Source organism: Pavona decussata, unplaced genomic scaffold (genome assembly GCF_977016875.1).
Source record: "Pavona decussata unplaced genomic scaffold, jaPavDecu1.1 SCAFFOLD_286, whole genome shotgun sequence".
NCBI lineage: Eukaryota > Metazoa > Cnidaria > Anthozoa > Scleractinia > Agariciidae > Pavona > Pavona decussata.
In genome coordinates, this window is record NW_028145687.1 from 1696988 (window position 1) to 1717198 (window position 20211).

At 39.0% G+C, this 20211-nt stretch overlaps 1 protein-coding gene across 3 annotated transcripts; it reads right to left on the reverse strand.

The window, feature by feature from the left end:
* Positions 1-366: 366 nt before the first annotated feature.
* LOC146455116 (H2.0-like homeobox protein) lies at positions 367-19954 on the reverse strand. Of its 3 annotated transcripts, XM_085094803.1 has the most exons (5): positions 18474-19954; positions 18245-18365; positions 11735-11910; positions 2394-2558; positions 367-1949 (listed from the first exon to the last, which is right to left on the reverse strand). In XM_085094803.1, exons 3-5 carry the CDS (start codon positions 11907-11909, stop codon positions 1621-1623), a joined length of 669 nt encoding a protein of 222 aa, XP_084950929.1. In that variant the 5' UTR covers position 11910; positions 18245-18365; positions 18474-19954; the 3' UTR covers positions 367-1620. The 3 variants fall into 3 exon arrangements, with proteins under 3 accessions (XP_084950929.1, XP_084950928.1, XP_084950930.1); XM_085094802.1 differs by having other exon boundaries at positions 18245-19954; XM_085094804.1 differs by lacking the exons at positions 18245-18365; positions 18474-19954 and having other exon boundaries at positions 11735-12024.
* Positions 19955-20211: the final 257 nt, after the last annotated feature.

A 20211-nucleotide genomic window follows, 5' to 3' on the forward strand; every position in this document is an offset into this window, starting at 1 on the left:
CCACGGCACTCAATTAATAAAGAGTAATATTTTTTTTTAGAGTAAATTTTCCTTAAAAGGTTGATTTTATTTACTTTTATGGTACGTAAAGGAGGCCTTTGTGTCGCCCAATAATTTAACTGTACGAATAACACATACATTTGAGAATTAACTTATTTCATCTTTTGTCCCCAGGAAATGAATTAGTAGGGTGGTAACCATTTCTTGATGTGGAAAAGTGATTAAGGAACGGCTCTTTCCACCTGACAATTTCAGGGAAGTAAGGGTGGGGAGGGGGAGGACAGGTTTTTACTATAACACTTGCTGAAAAAGGCCGTAGTGACGATTTACCATCAACTTTATGGAGTTCCAGACAACATTTGCCTAATTTCCTTTTTACAACATTTTAATTGCGGAAGAGAACCTGAAATTCAATTCAACTGGGTACTCTAACGCAAACAGATCAAAAGTGAAGCAACGAAACTAGTAATAACAGCAAACGATGAACGTACATTTTTGTTTGGTTATTCTGCCTTGACCACTGATATGCGCCTGTTGTGACTAGTTTTAGACTACATTATAAGGCGTTAAGACCATAAACGATTTAAAACCAACGGAAATTTATGTACAAGTTTTGCTTGGATTATTAGCACCAGGGTTCCTTAATTCAAAACTCCTCGGGCCCGAGAAGTATATTCACATCCTTGTCTATCATTTGTCGGTAGCATACTCGGAAAAAGAAAATCCGAGTTCTCGTAAGAGGAGTCGAACCTATGACCTTCCGATTACTAGTTCAGATGCTCTACCATTGAGCTACAGGAGACTCGTAGGACCTAAGGCCATTAAACTAGGTTCGTGTGATAAACATCCTGCATACTGCTAGGATTTGAATGTTGATGAGCGGTATATGTTATGTTTTAAAGCCTGGTGAATAAATGTAGATGTGTTTTTCATTCAGTGACACAGGCATATTCAGAAAAAGAAAACACGTCTGTCATTTATTCACCAGGATTATTAAAAACATAACGTCACATTTCTTTCACATAGCCCATCGTTGTTCTTAATCTTGTAAAGTTTTACACGTCCTTAAAGGGGAAGTATCACGCAAATCTGCCGTCATTTCAAAACCTTAAAATGTTTGTCTGTCAGCAGAAACAGAGAAACAATTGTCAAATTTGTTATAAATTATCACCCTAGTGCAATAAAACTGTCGATTAGTGCCTCTGGCCAGAGACAGAGTAGGTAGGTATGGATTGAAACTTGAAAAATGTTAGGCTAATGTTTTTCAAGTTCTCGCATTTTTGTTTCCAAAATGTGCCAGAACAGATCACGAGTTGTTCCTTTCAAGAATTGAGTTGATTTTTTTCCTCTCGTCATTCTAGAATTATTTGGCAGCTGATTGAGGGTCTTATTTCATCATTTTAAACAAAAGATACCAAAACCAGATGATAGTTCCCCTTTAAAAATCGAATTTCTAGCAATGAACATGCACTGTCTATGGAAACACATTATTCTTGTGGCCCGACAATTTTCGGAAGTTTTGAAAAACTCACGCCTGGATGCTTTAATCAATCAAAACGTAGGTGCCCTTGAATACGTTAGATACTTTATAGGCGATTTTTTAAATGCAAGGAAAAAAAACTATTGCTCTTGTTTATTTGCATTCGATTCCTCGGGGCTTCCTGTAGCTATAGTCTCTCTCGCATCTTGTCTCCATTTCATCCGTCTGTTCTGAAACCAGACCTTTACTTGGTTATCGGACAGACCCAGCATAGAAGCAAGCTGATGTCGATCGGCTTTTGTTAAATATTTTTGAAGCTGGAATCGCTTTTCCAGTCCTTTCCTCTGAAGATTCGAGAACACGGCTCGGGTCCAGGGTCTCCTGGGCTTTCTCGGTTTTGGTTGGCCGGGTAAGACTTGTCCTGGTATAGTTTTATTTAGAACTGTGGCGCTGTAGTCTCCGTACATTCCTATGAAGTTAAAAGTGAATCCTGTCATATATTAAACTAATTTTATTTCATGTCAAAAACACGGGGAGCGCTTTGCGCAATCTCCCGAGCAAGAGGTTCATGATAAAGTGCTTGACAATAATCCAGATCGAATTGGAATTTGGAAATGTTAGTTTTTGAGGAGGGGGGAAAACCGGAGTACAAAAAATCTGGGTTTTTTTTAACGAATGGTTGTAGACATTTGTTTAAACTTGTCAACGTGTTTGTTGCTTAAGATTATATGGATTTTAAAATTCACGTAAAATAATTTTTGGCCCCGTTTAATTATTGGGCTTGCAAGAAACAGGCTTTTAGCCTGCAAAATATGCGGCAATCAGCATTGCTTTGTCTGTGCGTGTCTGCTTCTCTTACCAAATAGATTGTGATAGCTATCTACCGTATGACTTGATAAATACCGTACCATACCTGATATTGAACCGTATGAATAAGGACTGTGACTGTAACACGCGTCACAATTCGAATGAAGCAGAGACCCACAAAGGAATGGTTGCGCATGCGCGGTCAGATAAGGTGAAGCGTAGTAGGTCGCGTGGAGATGATCGCATGTGTTTGGAACGACTGGATAACCGCCTGAAAAAAAAAAACAATAATAATAATTAATTTGCAAAGTAAATAAATTAATGAATAAAGTCTTGAGCTCAGTGATACTAACCGTTAAAGCTCTATTAACCCAACTTCCCCCTCTCTAATAAGCGCCCCGTTTGGGGGTAGACCCCCATATCCGGGTAAGACTCCCCCCCCCCCACCCCTCCTTCAGTGTTAGAAAACACGAAAGAAAGAATTTCAAAACTCAGGCGTGCCAATGGTAATTAAGTCAGCCAATTGATTTATAAAGAAAGGTACAAGGTCTTCAGTGTGTAGAAGTACTATTGTGCTGAGGAGAAAATGACAAATAGTGTTATGTTTTAGTTCAGTTGTTCGGTAAAATGTTGTTCAATACTCATGATTCGAAATAAGGCCACCTCTCTAATTAGCTCACTGTCTAATAATCACTCTTCTTGAGGCCTGAAGAGAGATAACTGTTACCCCCCTCCCCCGGGCTTCAAAGAGCTTTGACGGTATTATAAGATGAAGATGTCAAAGAGAGACCCCATTTCGGGGTTTGCCCCAGTGTCCCATATATCTTGATTGTAAATCATTTTATCCCAAATCTTATGTTCATAATCACGGATTCTCCATTCTCGGTTTTTCGTATACATACTGACTGTATTTTGTTCAAATAGTCGTATCTCGCTAACCCCCTAATGGCGCCGTTACTATTTAATTTAATTGAATTAGTGGGGCCGGGTGCGTCCGTCAGGCGTGAGAAGATGGGACGTATGCGCAACATTGATCGATGTTTGCAATCATTAGGCGTGAGACTAAGACAACAAGACAACACCAATCTTGAAACACAGTGGAAAAACACCCCACCAATGGAAAATAAAGTCGGAGAGTTCAAACGTTTGAAAATGGCAAGTGCTCCGGCTTGTTAAAGGCCCGTTTAAACGGCTTCATTATTTGCATCAACATGCGTCCAATACTTTGTTGAACCAAATGTCGGGGGCGTTTGAACAGGTCCTTCAACATTGTTGAAAGTGTAAAAAATGTTGAAAGCTTGCTGAAAGCGTGTTGAATCAAATTTAAATTGGTTTAAACTTCATTCAACATCGATTCAACATACCCTTATTAAAATGGCGTTGAAGCCGTTTGAACACCCCGCTCACCTTTTGCCAAAAATCCGTTCAACTTTTGTTGAACGAACGTTGGTCAAATGTTGACACGTTTAAAGGGGCAGTATCATGGGAGATCGATGGGAAATATCATGATTTTTGGCCAAAATTCACTAAATTTAAACTTTGAACACTGTGTTAATTAATTTCTCAATCGCTAATTTAAAGAAATATTAATAGTGATTCTAAGACGAAAGGTTGAACCAAAATATAGTACAACCGGCGATTGTTAGTGCGTTACAACAACGAAATTTGAAAACGTCCGCCAGACGTTTTCAAATTTGAACCCGTCTCTACCTTGGTCATCTGCCGGCGAAAAAATCCGTGGATGGAGTCTTTGCATTCTGATAGTCTTTTAATGGAATTTTGGCATTATATCTTGGCTGCTATCAACCGAATAGCGTTTTTCCGATTGTCAATGTGTTACTTAAAATGGCGTGATACTGTCCTTTTAAACGCGCTTTAACTCCACTAGCTTGAAAAGTCACCAGAAGAGATACTGAGATTCACAAGCTAGAACCATCTGGATAGAGCGGTTTTCCATTGAGTGTCGTAAAACCAAAACCAAATTGCAAAGTAATTACTCTGACCATTCACAGAAGACGTATACAGCGGAATAAACCAATCAGAATTCGAAGCAAATACATGCCATTAAGAGCAGAATGGTTTTGGTTTAGCTTCCAACTGGTTGAGAAAATGGCGCAAACTTTGCCAACAATCATAGAGAGCAGTAAAGCAAAACCAAAGCAAAGGGGCTATAATACATAAACACGGCACTGATGGAAAGTCCCACTTCACAAGTCACTACAGGGTCTCATCCGTCTAACCCATAAACTCAAAGTAATCTTGCTCAAGCAGCTGCATCAGGAAAGCACCGCGCAGTAGCTTTCATCTGAATGGCCATAGTTTAGCGCATAATCCACAGACTTGAAAGTTAGAGCCACTGACTTTTGCGTGTAGCATGATAGACAACAGCGCAGGAAAGTAATGCTCGATAGCTTTCATCTGGATGGCTGTTCTCTAGGATGACATCCACAGATTTGAATAAAGTTACGGCTACCTTGTACAGCATAATAAACAGCAACAGGGGAAAGGTTTACTCACTAGCTTTCATTTGAATGGCCAGACTTCATTCACAGACTCAAAAGTTAGAAACGAAGTGTACAGCAAAAACAACAGCACATGAACTGAATACTCCTCAATGGCTTTATTTGGTCACAATCTAGGGTTTTACATACAGCACGATATGAAAGTACCATTTAGTAGCTTTTATTTGAAAGGTTACATTTCAGGATTTATCCACAGACACAAAAGTTAAAACCACCTTGGACAGCATAATAAACAGCACTACAGGAACGTACTGCTCAGTAGCTTCCATTTGAATGATCACACTTTAGGATTTTACCAACAGACTCAAAAGTTAGAACCACCTTGTACAACATAAAAACAGCACAGCACCACAGGAAAGTACTGCTCAGTAGCTTTCATTTGAAGTGAATTAGGATTTCTTTTATCCACAGACACAAAAGTTAGTGGTGCGCCTTGTATAGCATAATAAACAGCACAACAGGAAAGACCAGTGGCCTCAGATCATCTGAATGGCTACACGTTGGGATTTCATCCTAGACATAAGAGTGAGCACCACCTTGTACAGTAAAGTAAACTGTATCACAGGAAAGTAATGATCAGTAGCTTTCATTTGAATGGCCACACTTTGGGATTTTATCACTGACAGACTTATAAAAGAGAGACAGGAAAGTACTGCTCAGTAGCTTTCAGTTGAATGGTCACACTTCAGGATTTTACTGCGAAAGACTCAAAAGAGAGAACCACATTGTGCAGCATAATAAACAGCACCACAGGAAAGTGTGGTTCAGTAGCTTTCAGTTGAATGGACACACTTGAGGATTTTATCGAAAGACTCAAAAGAGAGAACCATATTGTGCAGCATAATAAACAGCAGCACAGGAAAGTACTGCTCAGTAGCTTTCATTTGAATGGTCACACTTAAGGATTTTATCGAAAGACTCAAAAGAGAGAACCACATTGTGCAGCATAATAAACAGCACTACAGGGAAGAGTTGTTCAGTAGCTTTCATTTGAATGGTCACACTTAAGGATTTTATCGAAAGACTCAAAAGAGAGAACCACATTGTGCAGCATAATAAACAGCACCACAGGAAAGTAATGCTCAGTAGCTTTCATTTGAATGGTCACACTTAAGGATTTTATCGAAAGACTCAAAAGAGAGAACCACATTGTGCAGCATAATAAACAGCACTACAGGGAAGAGTTGTTCAGTAGCTTTCAGTTGAATGGCGACACTTGAGGATTTTATCGACTGACTCAAAAGAGAGAACCACATTGTGCAGCACAATAAACAGCAGCACAGGAAAGTACTGCTCAGTAGCTTTCATTTGAAAGGCCTTTATCGAAAGACTTAAAGCATACAGCATAATAAACGACACCACAGGAAAGTGTTGTTCATTAGCTTTCATTTGAATTGTTACACTTCAGGATTTCATCGACAGACTTATAAAAAGAGAGAACCACCTTGTGCAGTATAGCAAGCTACACCACAGGAATATACAGCTGAGTAGCTTTCATTTGAATGGTCACACTTTAGGATCTCGACCAAAGATTAAGAGTGAGAGCCATCTTGTGCAGTAAAGTGAACTGTTCAACAGAAAATACAGCTCAGTAGCGTGCTGCTGATTGGTCACTGTGTCATCCACAAACACAAACGTCTTAAACACACTAGGTGACCTCAAGTTTGATCCAGGGGTTGAAAGAACGTGTTGTTTTTCTTCAAGGAGCTTCTTTATCTTCAATGAAGAAAGCATACTTCTAATCTTAAATTTGTTGTTTGAGAAACTTTTATTGGTCATTTAATTATATCATTATCATAACTGTTTTTGTCGCAATATGTAACACAGTCTAACACAGGCCTTCCTTTTATTTCCTTAGAAGAAGCTGACACTATCACCTTGTTGATTTCGCAATATCGTGATATCAACCGCATCTATAGGCGGTAACGTGCTTATCTCCTCATAAAACAATTCTTTGATGCATCACCGAAATGTTATTTTACCCTTCGTGTGTGGGAAAAATCGGAAAAATAACTCTGCCCTCGATAACATCACGAACCCATTCAGCTGTAGATGTAAAAGAAAAATTTGACATGCCTGGAGGTAAATATGGAATTTTATTACATGGTTGCTCTTGTTATTAGCCTTGTGAGTCAAATAATCTTTATTAAGAGTGTTTCAGTGGTCAATAAGCGCTATAAACGTAGCTTGTTGATGATATATTGGTTTTCGGGTTCCTTACATTTGCAACCTTCATCTGATGTAATCAAAATAAACATGCCTAGGTGAAAGATGTGCCAGATATGAAAGGCCTCTAATTACGGCGTTATTGTCTTATTGAATTGTACAAATCAGCTTGCGGGTGGCTTATTTTTATTGCACGAAAATAAAAAAGTAATCGAGCAAGGTGTAACTACATGCGTATCTAATCGTTTCTTGATAGTTTTAAGGTACTAGAAATTACATTGTAAGCGCATAGTAAGACCATTATCCTTTCTATGCTCTCCTCAAAAAAACGTGTCCTCCAATCTCTAAAACACGTGGGATCCTATTCACCTGAAAAGCTGTTCTCTTGAACTTAATGATAGCTTTTCTGCTACGCTGAGTAACTAGCCTGAGCAAACTTCCAAAAGTAAAAATGTTTTAATGTGAGCTAGTATGACTATCACGGGTAACAGAAATGAAGCGAATTTGATGGGAGATGAACGTCAGAGGAAACCACGCCAATTTTCTCACGCTAGTCCGATGGGTCTCGTGAGCAAGGTCCCTGCTATTAATAGTCCTTTGTGAGAACTGAAAGCCTGGATATTTTTGTTATGCAGTAAAAATATTTGTCTTCCCGATACGGTGACGAATGATGTCCATTTCAGCTTTTATCGCATTCATAAAACAAAGCAGGACAAACAACCAAATGGATTTTAGAAAACTGATTCAATCTATTAGCGCCACTGCATTGTTGGGCTATTGTTTAGCTGTCGCTCACCAATCGCATTCATCTTGAACCCCCATTCTATGGTCTCGTTGAGCAAGGTGATGTTAACTCTCGACTACAAAGGAATTAGCGTTTTAACCATTTCTTGCAGGTAGCTTTAGATGGTTTGTGTACCTAAGTTTTGTTTGAGGTCGCTGCAAGGCGTGGCGCTTCGACACTAGCTGACAGCTATTGCAAGAAATAAAGCTTTTGGGTTTGGTTAGAAATGCAATACACCGCTAACTTAGATGTCTTGCGTGTAGATGGCACTTGAACATGTCAACCAAAAAATCTGCAGCATTTTTCGTTTCCTATACCACAAAAAACACCCACTTTTGAGACGCGAAATATTTCTCTTCGTGTGCCTCTCACGTTGCAAGCACACGGCTGTCGTCAGGTCTTATAGAGCTTCGATTTCACAGCCGCAGTGGCTAGTGGCTATGATAAAGTGATAGATAGAACGCCATAAAAGACCAGCTGCTTGTCTTGAGTCAGAAAGGAAATGAAAGGAGATAATCTTGTGTTTTCAAAGCTTTTGTCTGCGCGGATTAAAAGCAGTGTTCTCAAGTTCAGATACCCAATTCACCTCGAATTAGTCCTTTTCAAGCAAAGTACAGATTAAGTAATTTTCAAAATTTAACGGATTAGTAAAGAACTTCAATGGTCTCGTAATCACCTATTGAAATAAGAGTACAAAGATTGTTGTTCTTTGTAAGGTGTTCTAGCCAGCACATGCCCTGTCACCCATGAATGATAAAACAGATCTTTGATTCTTAAGAAGTTATGATAACACCTTAACTTAAAGATGTTTTGACTGAAATATCAAAAAATAAAAAAAAATGATGCGAGATCAAATTTGTTTTGAACTTTCCAGCTTCATCGAAATCAACCGAATTCCGTTTGAAGTTACTATACCTGCGACATTGGAAAATCACCAATTTCGCGAACAAAGCGAAGTTTGGGTGGTAGTATAGAAAGTAGTGAAATACAACGGATTGTTTTAGCTACTTTCTGGGGAAGTGAAACGAAAAAATGATGGTTATATCTTTGTCATGATAAAGTACAACAATGTTCATTCTAAAACGTGCTTCTCTCGTGAGTGACTGAATTACCTGAACTTATTCCTTTTTTCTGAATGAACTTCCAAAGCGAGCTGTGCAAGGAGGGTGACTTCCATGTATAAATAGGTCTATATAATTATTTTGTTTCGCCAGACCTGCTTTTTCGCAAAACAGTAGAATTTTCGGTCAAAATAAGAAAGGGCAACAGCCAGGATGAGTCATAATAATGGACCTCAATTTTACCCGTCAAAGAATCGGGCGATTATTCCGAATCGAAAGCTTCGTTCGTAAAAACGTATTATACTAGAGAAAGTCTTAAGTATTTTCGCCAGCACACTTTGCTGACTATCTATTTATCCGGCAATGGAAGACATCGTGCTTTTCTCTTCTGTTCAATTCAGATCAATTAAAAAGAGCGAGGAGTTTTCAAGCCTATCACAGAAAACAGAAAACTATCATCAGGCAAGATTCCTTCTGAAAAGTGAGTTATCTAAATCGGGACCCTTTCTGATACAGTTAATTCGCTCTTTTAAAACATTTATCAGATGTTATAAAAATCGCAGTTGTTTCAACAAGCTTTCAACGCATAAAGAAATCAAACTGCCTTCACCGACTGGATAATTCCGTCAATTTTATCAGGAGCAAATTTGCAGATGATATAAGTTTATTTGGAAAACGTTTATCAAGGAATTGATAAAATTATCAGTCCCTCTTTACCGAAAGGTACGAAAATAAAATAGTGACTCATTGAATGTATGCTCGGCCCGCGTTTTGTTTTGGGCGTATTCGTATCCTGTCCCAAATACAAATGCGACATTTTGTAGAAAGTCTTACCAAAAAGTTGTCGCTTTTCTTCTCGTTATAGATAAGGAGCATTTCCTTTCAACACTAAAGAACTGAAAACCCCCGGAAAGAGCTTGTTTTCTATGTTTAAAGCATGTGCTATTTCAAAGGGTGTGAAACTGAAGAGGAAAGAACCACAGCCGAAGAAAGGACTCTTTGTAATTACACCCCGGATCAGTTTATCAATTTGATTCTGTGATCTTTTTGATGATGTTAATGGTGTGAACGCCTTGCCAATTTAACATCGGAAGTTTGTTTCAAAAACACGACTGATAAAGTCGGAGGTTTATCCATATGTGATCAAAACATGGATGAAAAAAGAAACAACGCAAGCATTCAGGCATTAAAAGATGTGTTGGAGGTCAGTTAATGAGCATAATGAATTGTTTAAATTTATCCAAGGAATATCTCTTACTTCGTTTGTGTAAAAGCTATGTAATAAAAGACCTTTAAACGAATATAGCTGGCGATTTTTCCGAGTGAGTTTGTTCCTTCAATTCCTCTCATGCCTTGAGCTGTGTTTCGTGAACATCTATGAGGATTTATAAGGTTTATCACAAATTAAGTTCATAAATTTTGAATCTTATAATACAAGTAGTTCTTGCCATCATTCTGTGTAATAAAATATCTCAGTGACACTAGATTTACCTTATTACATTTGCTTTGTGTATAGCTCTGTTAGAATGTCAGATTAGTTCACGAATTGTACACATAAATGTCCAACGCCGTGAGAAACAACATAGGATGCGGTCACCTAAAATCCCCATTCACCACACTGTTAGCATCTCTCTATTCTGCGACTAAAACTCCTTAAACACTGAATAGCCACCAAAACAGATTTACAGCATTGAATTATTTGAGACGAATTGTTATTCAATCATCCTCGTTACTATTTGATTTCGCATCTCAGTAGTCTTCACAAACTGAGTACACAAATGCAGATTGCTGAAAAAAAAAAAATAGCCATTTCTTTATGAAATTACCAACGGGCTACAAATCTCCTAAAATACACAGTCCGTTTAATAAAGATAACGGATCTGTGTTAAAGCTAAAAAGGCTCAGAATTCGCCACAACTGGGATACCTATTTACCGATGAAAGACGAAAACAAATTTTCACCCTTCTTTCTGAGCGGTATCCACTTCAATAGTTTTATTCGAACAAGAGTGCAACTTCCGTAAATATCTCTTTGATACAATGGAGACATTAGTATTTCCGTTGTTTGATCGGTCCGCAAGCCTTAACCGGGCAGAGAACGTTAAAGGTTTCAGCCATTGAAAGTAAGCATTCAAGGGTATTATATTTGTGAAAGGCCGCTATTTTCTACTGAATATAACGAAGGAAATCGCATGAAAGACAAGGCAATGAATCGAATACACGGCACGTACATTGAATACATTGACTATGACTCGTTCACTATATTGAGGGAGAGATAAGGCTACAAAAAAAATAAATGGTTTTGTTTCTTGAAAACGATAGCGGTGCTGTGGTATTTCTTTAATTGCGTGGCGCATTGTGGTGTTGCCGTACAAAGAAACTACTCTCGAAGAAATCGGAGTGTAACAGTCCGCCATCACTTAGCAGCTTATGTTCCTATACTCGGTTTATTGCGCTTACGATCTGAAGTTTCTTGCCAGTTAAAGTTTAGCTGTACAGGTTTTGCACATCTTCGTGACACACAAGCTCCTATTAATAGCAAGCAACACACACTATCCCACCGTGGCTGAGACCCCCGATCATAAACAATCTATAATTTGCTCTTTTGTTAATATACAGCGAGATAATATCGGTCGGAAGGGTTCATCGCTTACTGTCTGTCTGCTGTATCATTTGACGTTATGCCAAGTTGCGAAAAATTTGCTCGTGCTTTATTGAAATCCATTGAAACATTTATGAGGCATCTGCGTGTGAAATACACTTAATATTTGCCACCTAAGGCTTTTAAAAATAAGTAATCGCCATCGCTAATAACATCAGAGAGATAGACACGACAAGAACGGAGTTGTGTACAGGAGATTTCGTGCCATTTGCCTGTTGAACAGAGTTTGGCGTAACTTCTTTGTGTTTCTTACCTAGCAATGGGAGTCGTTCCCTTTGCTCCGTTTCGTGTCTTCCGAGTATTTGGTCCACGCCAAAGCTTAACTGTTGATAACTCGGCACATGGGTCGGCACGCCAAGTCCACTACCAGTTTCGGACCGAGAGCCGTGTGGTCTTGCTAAGATGTCATCGATACGGAAGGAAGCCATGCTGTGATTTGCAAAGAAATTCAAATCAAACTTGTGTTTCGACGAAAAAATCGTTGTTAGCTAGCCAACGAGAGGGCTAGCAAGCTATGAGCTCGAGAACAAGATTGAGACAAAGGGGTCCCATCAGATGTCGATCGTCAATGTCCCACAGGGAGCTACAAATGACATTGCGTTGTTGATTGTCACTTTTAGTTCCATTAACGCTGATTTGTTGATTTTTATCATCTTAACTTTTTTTTGTCAATGGGAGACATATACATATAGACGTAATGTGTTTCCTGAATAATGCTTTTGAGCAAAGGTCTCGATTGATATCTGTACTCAAATGCACAGATGGGGCAGGAAAGACTAGAGGGCACGCAAGAAGTTTTCACGAGGGACGAGTTTCCAATGTCTCACGGCCGTAATTCTTACAGATTAGTAATAGATACGTCTGGCAATAATCTAGTTCTTTTAATTCAGCCATTGTTTGACACTGGAAGTAGCGAATGCACAATGCCAAAAGACGTGCGCTCACTCTGGGCGTTGAGTAATTGTAACCGTGATAGGGTTTCATAAAAGGTAACTCTTTGCACTCCATGACGAGAGTAATCAAAAGAGAACCTGTCCTGTTCAGCTCGCTTATCTTGGATCTAATGGTTTAGAGTTTACATGGGCGACCATTGGGAGTCAATTAGCACCCATTTAGGGTATGAGATTTACGTCTCCACATTTACCCAGCCTCACACGTGTATTAATTATATCCTCTGGTTTAATTAATTCGTCACTCTATCACTACATGTGTGTTTTCCATGTAGATGAAATAGATAAAGGTGTTTAACTTCGCATTATGCAGAAAGAAAGGCAAACCCCCATAGTGTATCTGTGTTGTCTTAAGCGTATTTTCTTTTCAAACAATATTGGCAAGATCAACAGAATCAAATATCTTTTTTCCGCGACATGATCCAATTCTTTCTAGCGGTTGCCGTTTCTGCGGTTTCTTCTAAGGCGATAATTCAATTATCGCTCGATTAAGATGGAATTCGATCCCAGAGCTTTAAAGACTATTAAAAGGGCAACTAACCACACCGTGTATATAACAATACTATTTTAATATATCGTGCTCATATCGCTATATAGAATGTAAGTAGCTAGTTTTGGCTACATTGAATAAAAGCTGTCAAAACCAAGTCTTCAATCGTCTTGCCCGACATCAAACGCATTCGTTTTAGGTTGTCAATGTTGCCAACGGGCGGGTTGCCTGAATCAACAAAAACTTTTCGCAGATACTAACAGTAAATGTTATTTTTTGTGAACCTCACACATATATCTATATTGATTAACATCACGGTCTTCAAAGAAGGGCTCCAACTAATAACCATGGAAATTATTTTAATCCCACAAACGGTTATTTGTGTTATCGCATTATGGAAATTTTCCTCAAACATGTTGAACAACGGTAGCCGTTTTAGCGTCTTTGGCTTTTCGGAGGAGACTTTCATCACGCTCACGATCTCAATGTACAAGCTCTGGCATGGCACCCCAGGTTTTTTCAAAATAACAAAAATATTGGTGATGTGACCGTGATCTGAGCGTGAATTCTCCAAACCATGATACCTCAGGTATATTTGTGGCATTTGGAGTATATTGGTCAATATCACCTCGTACAGACTGACTTATCAACTTTTAGCATGAACGCCTATGATGGTGGGCAGGCGACACTAACTTATCTTACTCGATCAGAGACAGATTTGGAATTGGATATGTTCTTGTTCAAGTTGAAGTTGTCTGTGGTTTTCTTGGCGAAAATTCTGCTCGCTGAAGCCAAATGCTACATCGAGCGCCGTCTCATCACTCTATAACAACGTCGCCCAGACGTTCATTCTATCGTTTTAGACGTGATAATAAACCGGTAGAAGTGGGCTCCTGTGAGGTGCGCAGAGCAGTTATTAAATAGCCATCAATCCCGCGCAAAGTTATTGTTCCATTAACCTGTTTTATCGGTTTTTTTCGCATGTTTGTCTTCCTTGTCGATTCACCGGCAAGATTGGTTATCACTTTAATTATCGCAATCAAAGTCACTAACGTTTCTTGCGTACAACAGACATTTTTGGTTTACTTTATAAACAGTCGTCTGTCAGATATTTTGCAGTTCTCGATCCATGACAACGAACACATTTTTGCCTGACAAAATCTCTGGAAACTAAATCACTGCAAAATGGTGTACAAAACTGAACGCTGTGCAACCACGACAATCTTATGAACTGTTTTATCAACGACAGCGATAGAAAATATTTATCTTTCAATGAGCTGCTTTTTTAAAGTTGTTACTTAAACTTTTCTTTTTTGCAAAAATTTTTTAAATTTTTCGTTTGACCTTTCATTCAGACTAAGCGTAACCTTTACATTTTTCACCGGTGCCTATGTATTCTCATGCGAACTTTCATGTAAAACCTTTTAGTACAACATGTGTCAACACCAAGACCACGCTGTCGATGAGACAACTATCACGGAAAGGTTAGTTTGGTTCAGTCGAAAAAACTGAGCGTTCAAGGTGATTGTTCAATGGAGTCTTAAGACACACAGAAGTGTTGGCAAGTCTTTTGTAAGGACTGTTCTGAACCTTGTACAAACTACTATAACAGCGGAAACTAAGGTAACATCAATGGCATTTTCTTTCGTTTGCATTTCTCAATGTTTGTTCCATGGAATCTCCAAAGAACAAAGCATTATGGAGATTTGGGTGGTGTTGTGTACACTCAGTCGTCGATCACGAACCAACTCCAAGCAGAACAGATGTTGAGTTGTTCTGAGAGCAAACAATTAATCTATTCCTTTTTACAAAGCATTGTGCCGAATCGGGAGTTTCTGAATCCGGTTTTTCGAAAACGTGACAACTATTTGGCACCTTAATACACAGACCGCTTGACACATTATTGAGCGTTTAACCAACCTATTTGCGGTGGGCATTGTGTTAACCACCATATGCTTGCTCAGTGCCCGGGGGATAAATAACTCTTTTAACGGGGGAGTGTGGCTTGAACAACTGATAGGGCTATGATTTTCAATGTATTCTGTCCCGTACGGATGTACAACTGAACTTTTTTCCAAGCTAACAAGTGGTATCGCTGACTTATTGGCTCGAACTCTACAACATTAGTGAATGTCTTAAAGGTCAGAACTATACCTCACAACACAATTTTTCAGAATTTTCTCTGGTGTTGGGGCGAAGCAAAATCTCCTAATATCGTAACGTAAAAAATTAATTGCAACTGCAACATCTTTCCATTAATTTAGAGTTACAAGACGTGGCATTCTGTCGTGAATAGCGAAGAAAATTAAAGATTTCTGTCTCGCACAGGGTCAGAGTTGGCCACCTGAGACCTCCCCACACAGGCTTCCGACAAGTACCCCCCCCCCCCCCCCGGGTTGAATGACACATACTGTGTCTCCCACAACAAGTCTAATGTCCGACAGCAGGTCAAATAATGCACGTTACCCTAGAGTCAAATCATATCTCCTTGTCAACTTTGCTGTCCAAATTAAAAGTTATCTAAGTTTACTTGGTGTCAATACTGACTTGCACGTACTAAGAGACTTCACCAGACCTTTGTACTCCACTCATCACACACATCCCAGTCTTAAATAGCACCGGGGGGATGCTCCTCGAATTTTTTTGTGGGGGCGTGAGGCTTGGTTTTCCAAACCCCGGCCCAATTTCAGACCATAATATTTCATTTTCATTTTCCCAGAATCCATACCCATTTCTGTAAAATACAAACCCGTTTTCTCTTCCCCCGAAATAATTTTCTCTTCCATCGTAAGCAGTGCCCAACTCGAAAGCAGCATGCCCCTTTGGGCACTGCTCACACTAAACCAAACAAATTTATCCTAATTCCTTTTAATCCTCCTTTGTAATATAAATGTTTATTGTTTTTTATGTATTGTACTGAATCTCGTTGTATGTGTGAAAAATAAAAATTGAATTGAATTGTTTTCAGACTTTCAGAACAAAATGGATAAAACTTATACCCTATTTCAGACCAAACTGGCTCAAAAACCATACATCCACATAGCTGATTTAGGAGAGTACCGCCCCCCCCCCCCCCCCCCCGCCTCACGTGTGAATAGTACTTCACTTACTAATTCATTCATTTTGTTTCAATTTGTCTTGTAACATTATTTTCTTATTCAGACAAAAGAGCAGCGTCGTGGAATGAAACCAGGTGGTAGTTTCACGTCATTCAACCGCGTGAGGAAAACGAGGTCGACTGAATTACAAGACGAAAGATACTTTCGTTCACTGTGTGAAATAAAAAAAAGAGGAAACAACCGCACTACAGTACAACCACCTGGTAGAGCACAATAAACAGCAGGAAAGTACTGCTCAGTGGCTTTCATTTGAATGGTCACACTTTAGATTTCAACCACAGACTCAAAAGATAGAACCACCTCGTACAGCATAATGAACAGCACCACAGGAAAGTACCGCTCAGTAGCTTTCATTTGAATGGTCACACTTTAGGATTTCAACCAGACTCAAAAGATAGAACCACCTCGTACAGCATAATGAACAGCACCACAGGAAAGCACTGCTCAGTAGTAGCTTTCATTTGAATGGTCACTCTTAAGGATTTCATCCATAGACTCAAAAGATAGAACCACCTCGTACGGCATAATGAACAGCACCACAGGAAAGTACTGCTCAGTAGCTTTCATTTGAATGGTCACACTTTAGGATTTTATCCACAAACTCAAAAGGAAGAGCCACCTTGTACAGCATAATGAACGACACCACAGGAAAGTTATGTTCAGTAGATTTCCCCGTAGATTTCATCTGAATGACTACAATTCGGGATTTCATCCGCCGACTTAGTTAGAGCCACTTTGCAGAGCACTGCGTCAAAAAGTACCGCAGCAAAGTAATGCGGACTTGGCTCAGTAGCTAAGTTAATCTGAATGTCACACCATTTCTAGGATTTCACCGACAAGGTCAAAAGTTAGAGCCACCAAAAACAACTTAAAAGTACAACAGGAAAGTACTGCTCGATGGCTTTCATTTGAAAGTTTCCACCTTAGGATTTCATCCACAGACTCAAAAGGTAGAACGGCCTTAAAAATCACCACAGGAAAGTTCTGTTCAGTAGCTTTCATTTGAACGCTTTCATAATATTTGCGTAACATATTTAAGACAAAAGGACTCATTATTTGACCCTTTTCAAGAGAGTCAAGGGACGTTTGTCAAGTCATTGCCTCGGCGACATCTGTATGTGATTTACCCTTCCGCCAAGGCTAGAGCAGATGTTCACACACCGGTCTGGAGAGCATAAGACTTCTTCTTCACCTTTCTTTGCACTTACCAAGAGGTTCGCGCTTCCCGTGGAAAAAAATCCCTTAGCGCAACTTGTGGCTAAACTCTAGAATATTTTCTGCTAAAGTAATCCCAAACTAATTCCAACAATTAAAGACACCCCGTTGAAGACAGAAAGCAACAATATAACTCTGTAATCCTATCTTATTGTGCCTCATCTCCGATCCCCGTCAAGACCAACTAAGGAAGCTAAACCGGGAATAACCGACAGACTTACTTTATCTTTACATCAGTTCACAAGAGGAAGATTTCCACACAATCACGAAAAGATTCCCACTGACCTTAGCAAGAAGTACCTTTGATGCGCCAAAATCAGACTTGGGGAATAAAAGTAGACAAACTGTAAATAAATTTCGATTACCGCGTTGACTACTGTTTTTCCGATATCACATGAATACACTCAATCCCCTCAGCTTGCACACCATCCTCCCACACCACTACCTCCATCATTTCAATCCCTTCCCTTCCCCACCCCCTTGTGTAGGGGAGGTAATGATCAGCGCGTTGGACGATCTGAAGTTCGGTAGTTCAGGGCCTAGCTTCTGCTGTCGTGTCAGTGTCACTTCCCGGGGAAGGTTTGTATTGCAAACCGAAATATCGGCAAATTTGTTATTAATATATTTCAGTTATTCTAGCCATTTTGTTAATTTCGCCACCTTCACCGTTAGGATCATCCTGCCGTCTATATTTTGTGTCAGTGTTCCCCTTGAAGAACTTTATTCCCCATTGCTTCTTTTCACTCACTGAGGTGTATGATTGGGAGCCTTACTGCTGAGGGTAACCTTGTTATCTTGCTATGGACTGGCAACTAATCCAGGGGGAGTAGAAATACCCCTAGTTCATCGATACTATAGAAACTTATTATTTTAAGTGATTAAAGCGAGAGATGCATAAAATCAACGTTAACAAGTAACATAGCAAGAACGATGTAAAAAAAAAAAAAAAAAAAGAAAACGTAACACTCACGATTTTGATTTTTACTCACCGGAAAACTGTCAAAATTTCACTAATGTATCCATTTAGCACTTTCCAACGATCGCAGATGTTTATTTCAATGATGTGTATCAAGTGCTCTTCTGCTGTTTGTTCTTCTTAAACAACGTAGTCTGAAAAACAACAGATTGAACTTTATTATCACCGCCTTCTCCCCATTTGCATAAATTTCATCATCTTTTTTTGTCAATACAGTAAGGGTTATTGTTAATTTAACTCACCGATGTTCACATTTGTCCTGATTTAGTTTCTTCATCATCTTCATCTTCGGCGCAGTCTTCCCTTCATATTCATTGAAAACCTATTGTTTCAAACCACTAGATGGAACGGAAAACCATTGAGCATTTATGCTCTCCATTTTATAAAACATGTTATATGGAAGTTGACAGCTCTCACACGTCAGACAACATCCTTATCCTACATCCTATAACAGGAGACATCGGCGTGACAGAAAGAAACTTACAATCGCCTTTTACACTAAAGCAGAACAATAATCTGTGATCATATCATACACTGATCTATGCAACTCGAGCGTTACTAGCGAAAATCACCGAAACAAGGAGCAAATTTTGCATAATTGGCTATTTTTATAGACGTTGACTGCCCACGTTTATATTTATTGATGACTTATTTTTCAGTAAAGCAGAATAACTTCCTTTGACAATACACTGGTTAGGTGCAACACAAGCGTAACTGGCGAAACTCGGCACATACAAGGAGCAAATTTCGTCTAATCCGCCCTGATTTTTATAGACGTTGAGTACACTCGTTAACATTTATTGATGACTTATGCTCATAAGGGCAAAGCAATTTTCGGCGATGATACACTGGTTGGTCCAACTCTGCTGTAACTGGCGAAAATTAGCAAATTTCGCCGCAAAATTTCGTATAATCCTTTTTTTGTTTCAGATAGAAGTCGATTGGATTCTTTCACAATTCTTGATGACTTTACATAAATATACGTCAGAGATTTAAAATATCAGGTCTATTGAAAGGAGAGGGGCACATCTGGTGTGGGAGTAATTTTAAGACTGTGCCTCTTAGCTTAATTATTAATTGAAAGCAGGTTTTGATGATTCCTATTCATAACGAAGTTAAAAAACAGGGTTTATTTTAGAAATTGGTTCATAATGATTCAAGTGGCTTCCTTTGCACATTTAAGAGGAGTTCTATTCATAGATTCAACCAATCTATCAATCAATCAATCAATCAATCAATTAAACAAACTTTAATTAAGAAGGGTCACACTAATTAGTACACAGTATTAACAAACTTGTTGCCTTCATTGTAATACAAACTTTAACGTTAAGCTGTTTTAATGCCAAATTGAAACAAGGAAATATATAAACCAGGCCCCAGGGACGGGTTGTTCGAAAGCCGATTAACGCTAATCCACGAGTAAACGTTAATCGAGGTTTTCATCACGCTCATTAAAAATGATTTTAAAGGCTCATTTTAAGCTAATGGGAAAGAAAAGTCCTAGGCAAAACTAAGGGACAAAATCTTTTGGACGAATCCTTACGGATTAGTAAATATGCTCGAATCAAAGTTCATGTTAACCCAGGATTAACTTAATCGGGCTTTGAACAACTGGGCCCTGTTGTTCAAAGAGCGGATAACTTTATCCACTCAGGCTGGATAAATCACAATCCAGCGGTACAAATGTATTCCAACCAACGCTTTTGGCAAGTTTTTCACACAATCCCAATCTTAAATTTGACATATGCTTCTACACTATTCACAAATTATAGGACTATCGGGAAAATCTTGCACACATTTTATCCGCCGGATAGCGAACTATCCCGGTGGATAAAATTATCCGCTCTTTGAACAACTGGGGCCAGGCGGATTGTGAAAGACTTGTCCATGCTTACAATACGTCTAGCTTGACGTGTGTAATGGCATTTTGTCAGGATTGCCATCTAATAGAAGTTGATAAACTGTAATGTGTACAAAACC

What these genes read in the sequence shown, in the direction of transcription:
- LOC146455116 (XM_085094803.1), bottom strand. Translation starts at nt 11,909, where the DNA reads ATGGCTTCCTTCCGTATCGATGACATCTTAGCAAGACCACACGGCTCT. An exon ending in GGAACGACTCCCATTGCTAG is followed by an intron (nt 2,559 to 11,734) that starts GTAAGAAACACA and finishes TTTTTTTTTCAG; the next exon opens with GCGGTTATCCAGTCGTTCCA. An exon ending in TTCATACGGTTCAATATCAG is followed by an intron (nt 1,950 to 2,393) that starts GTATGGTACGGT and finishes TTAACTTCATAG; the next exon opens with GAATGTACGGAGACTACAGC.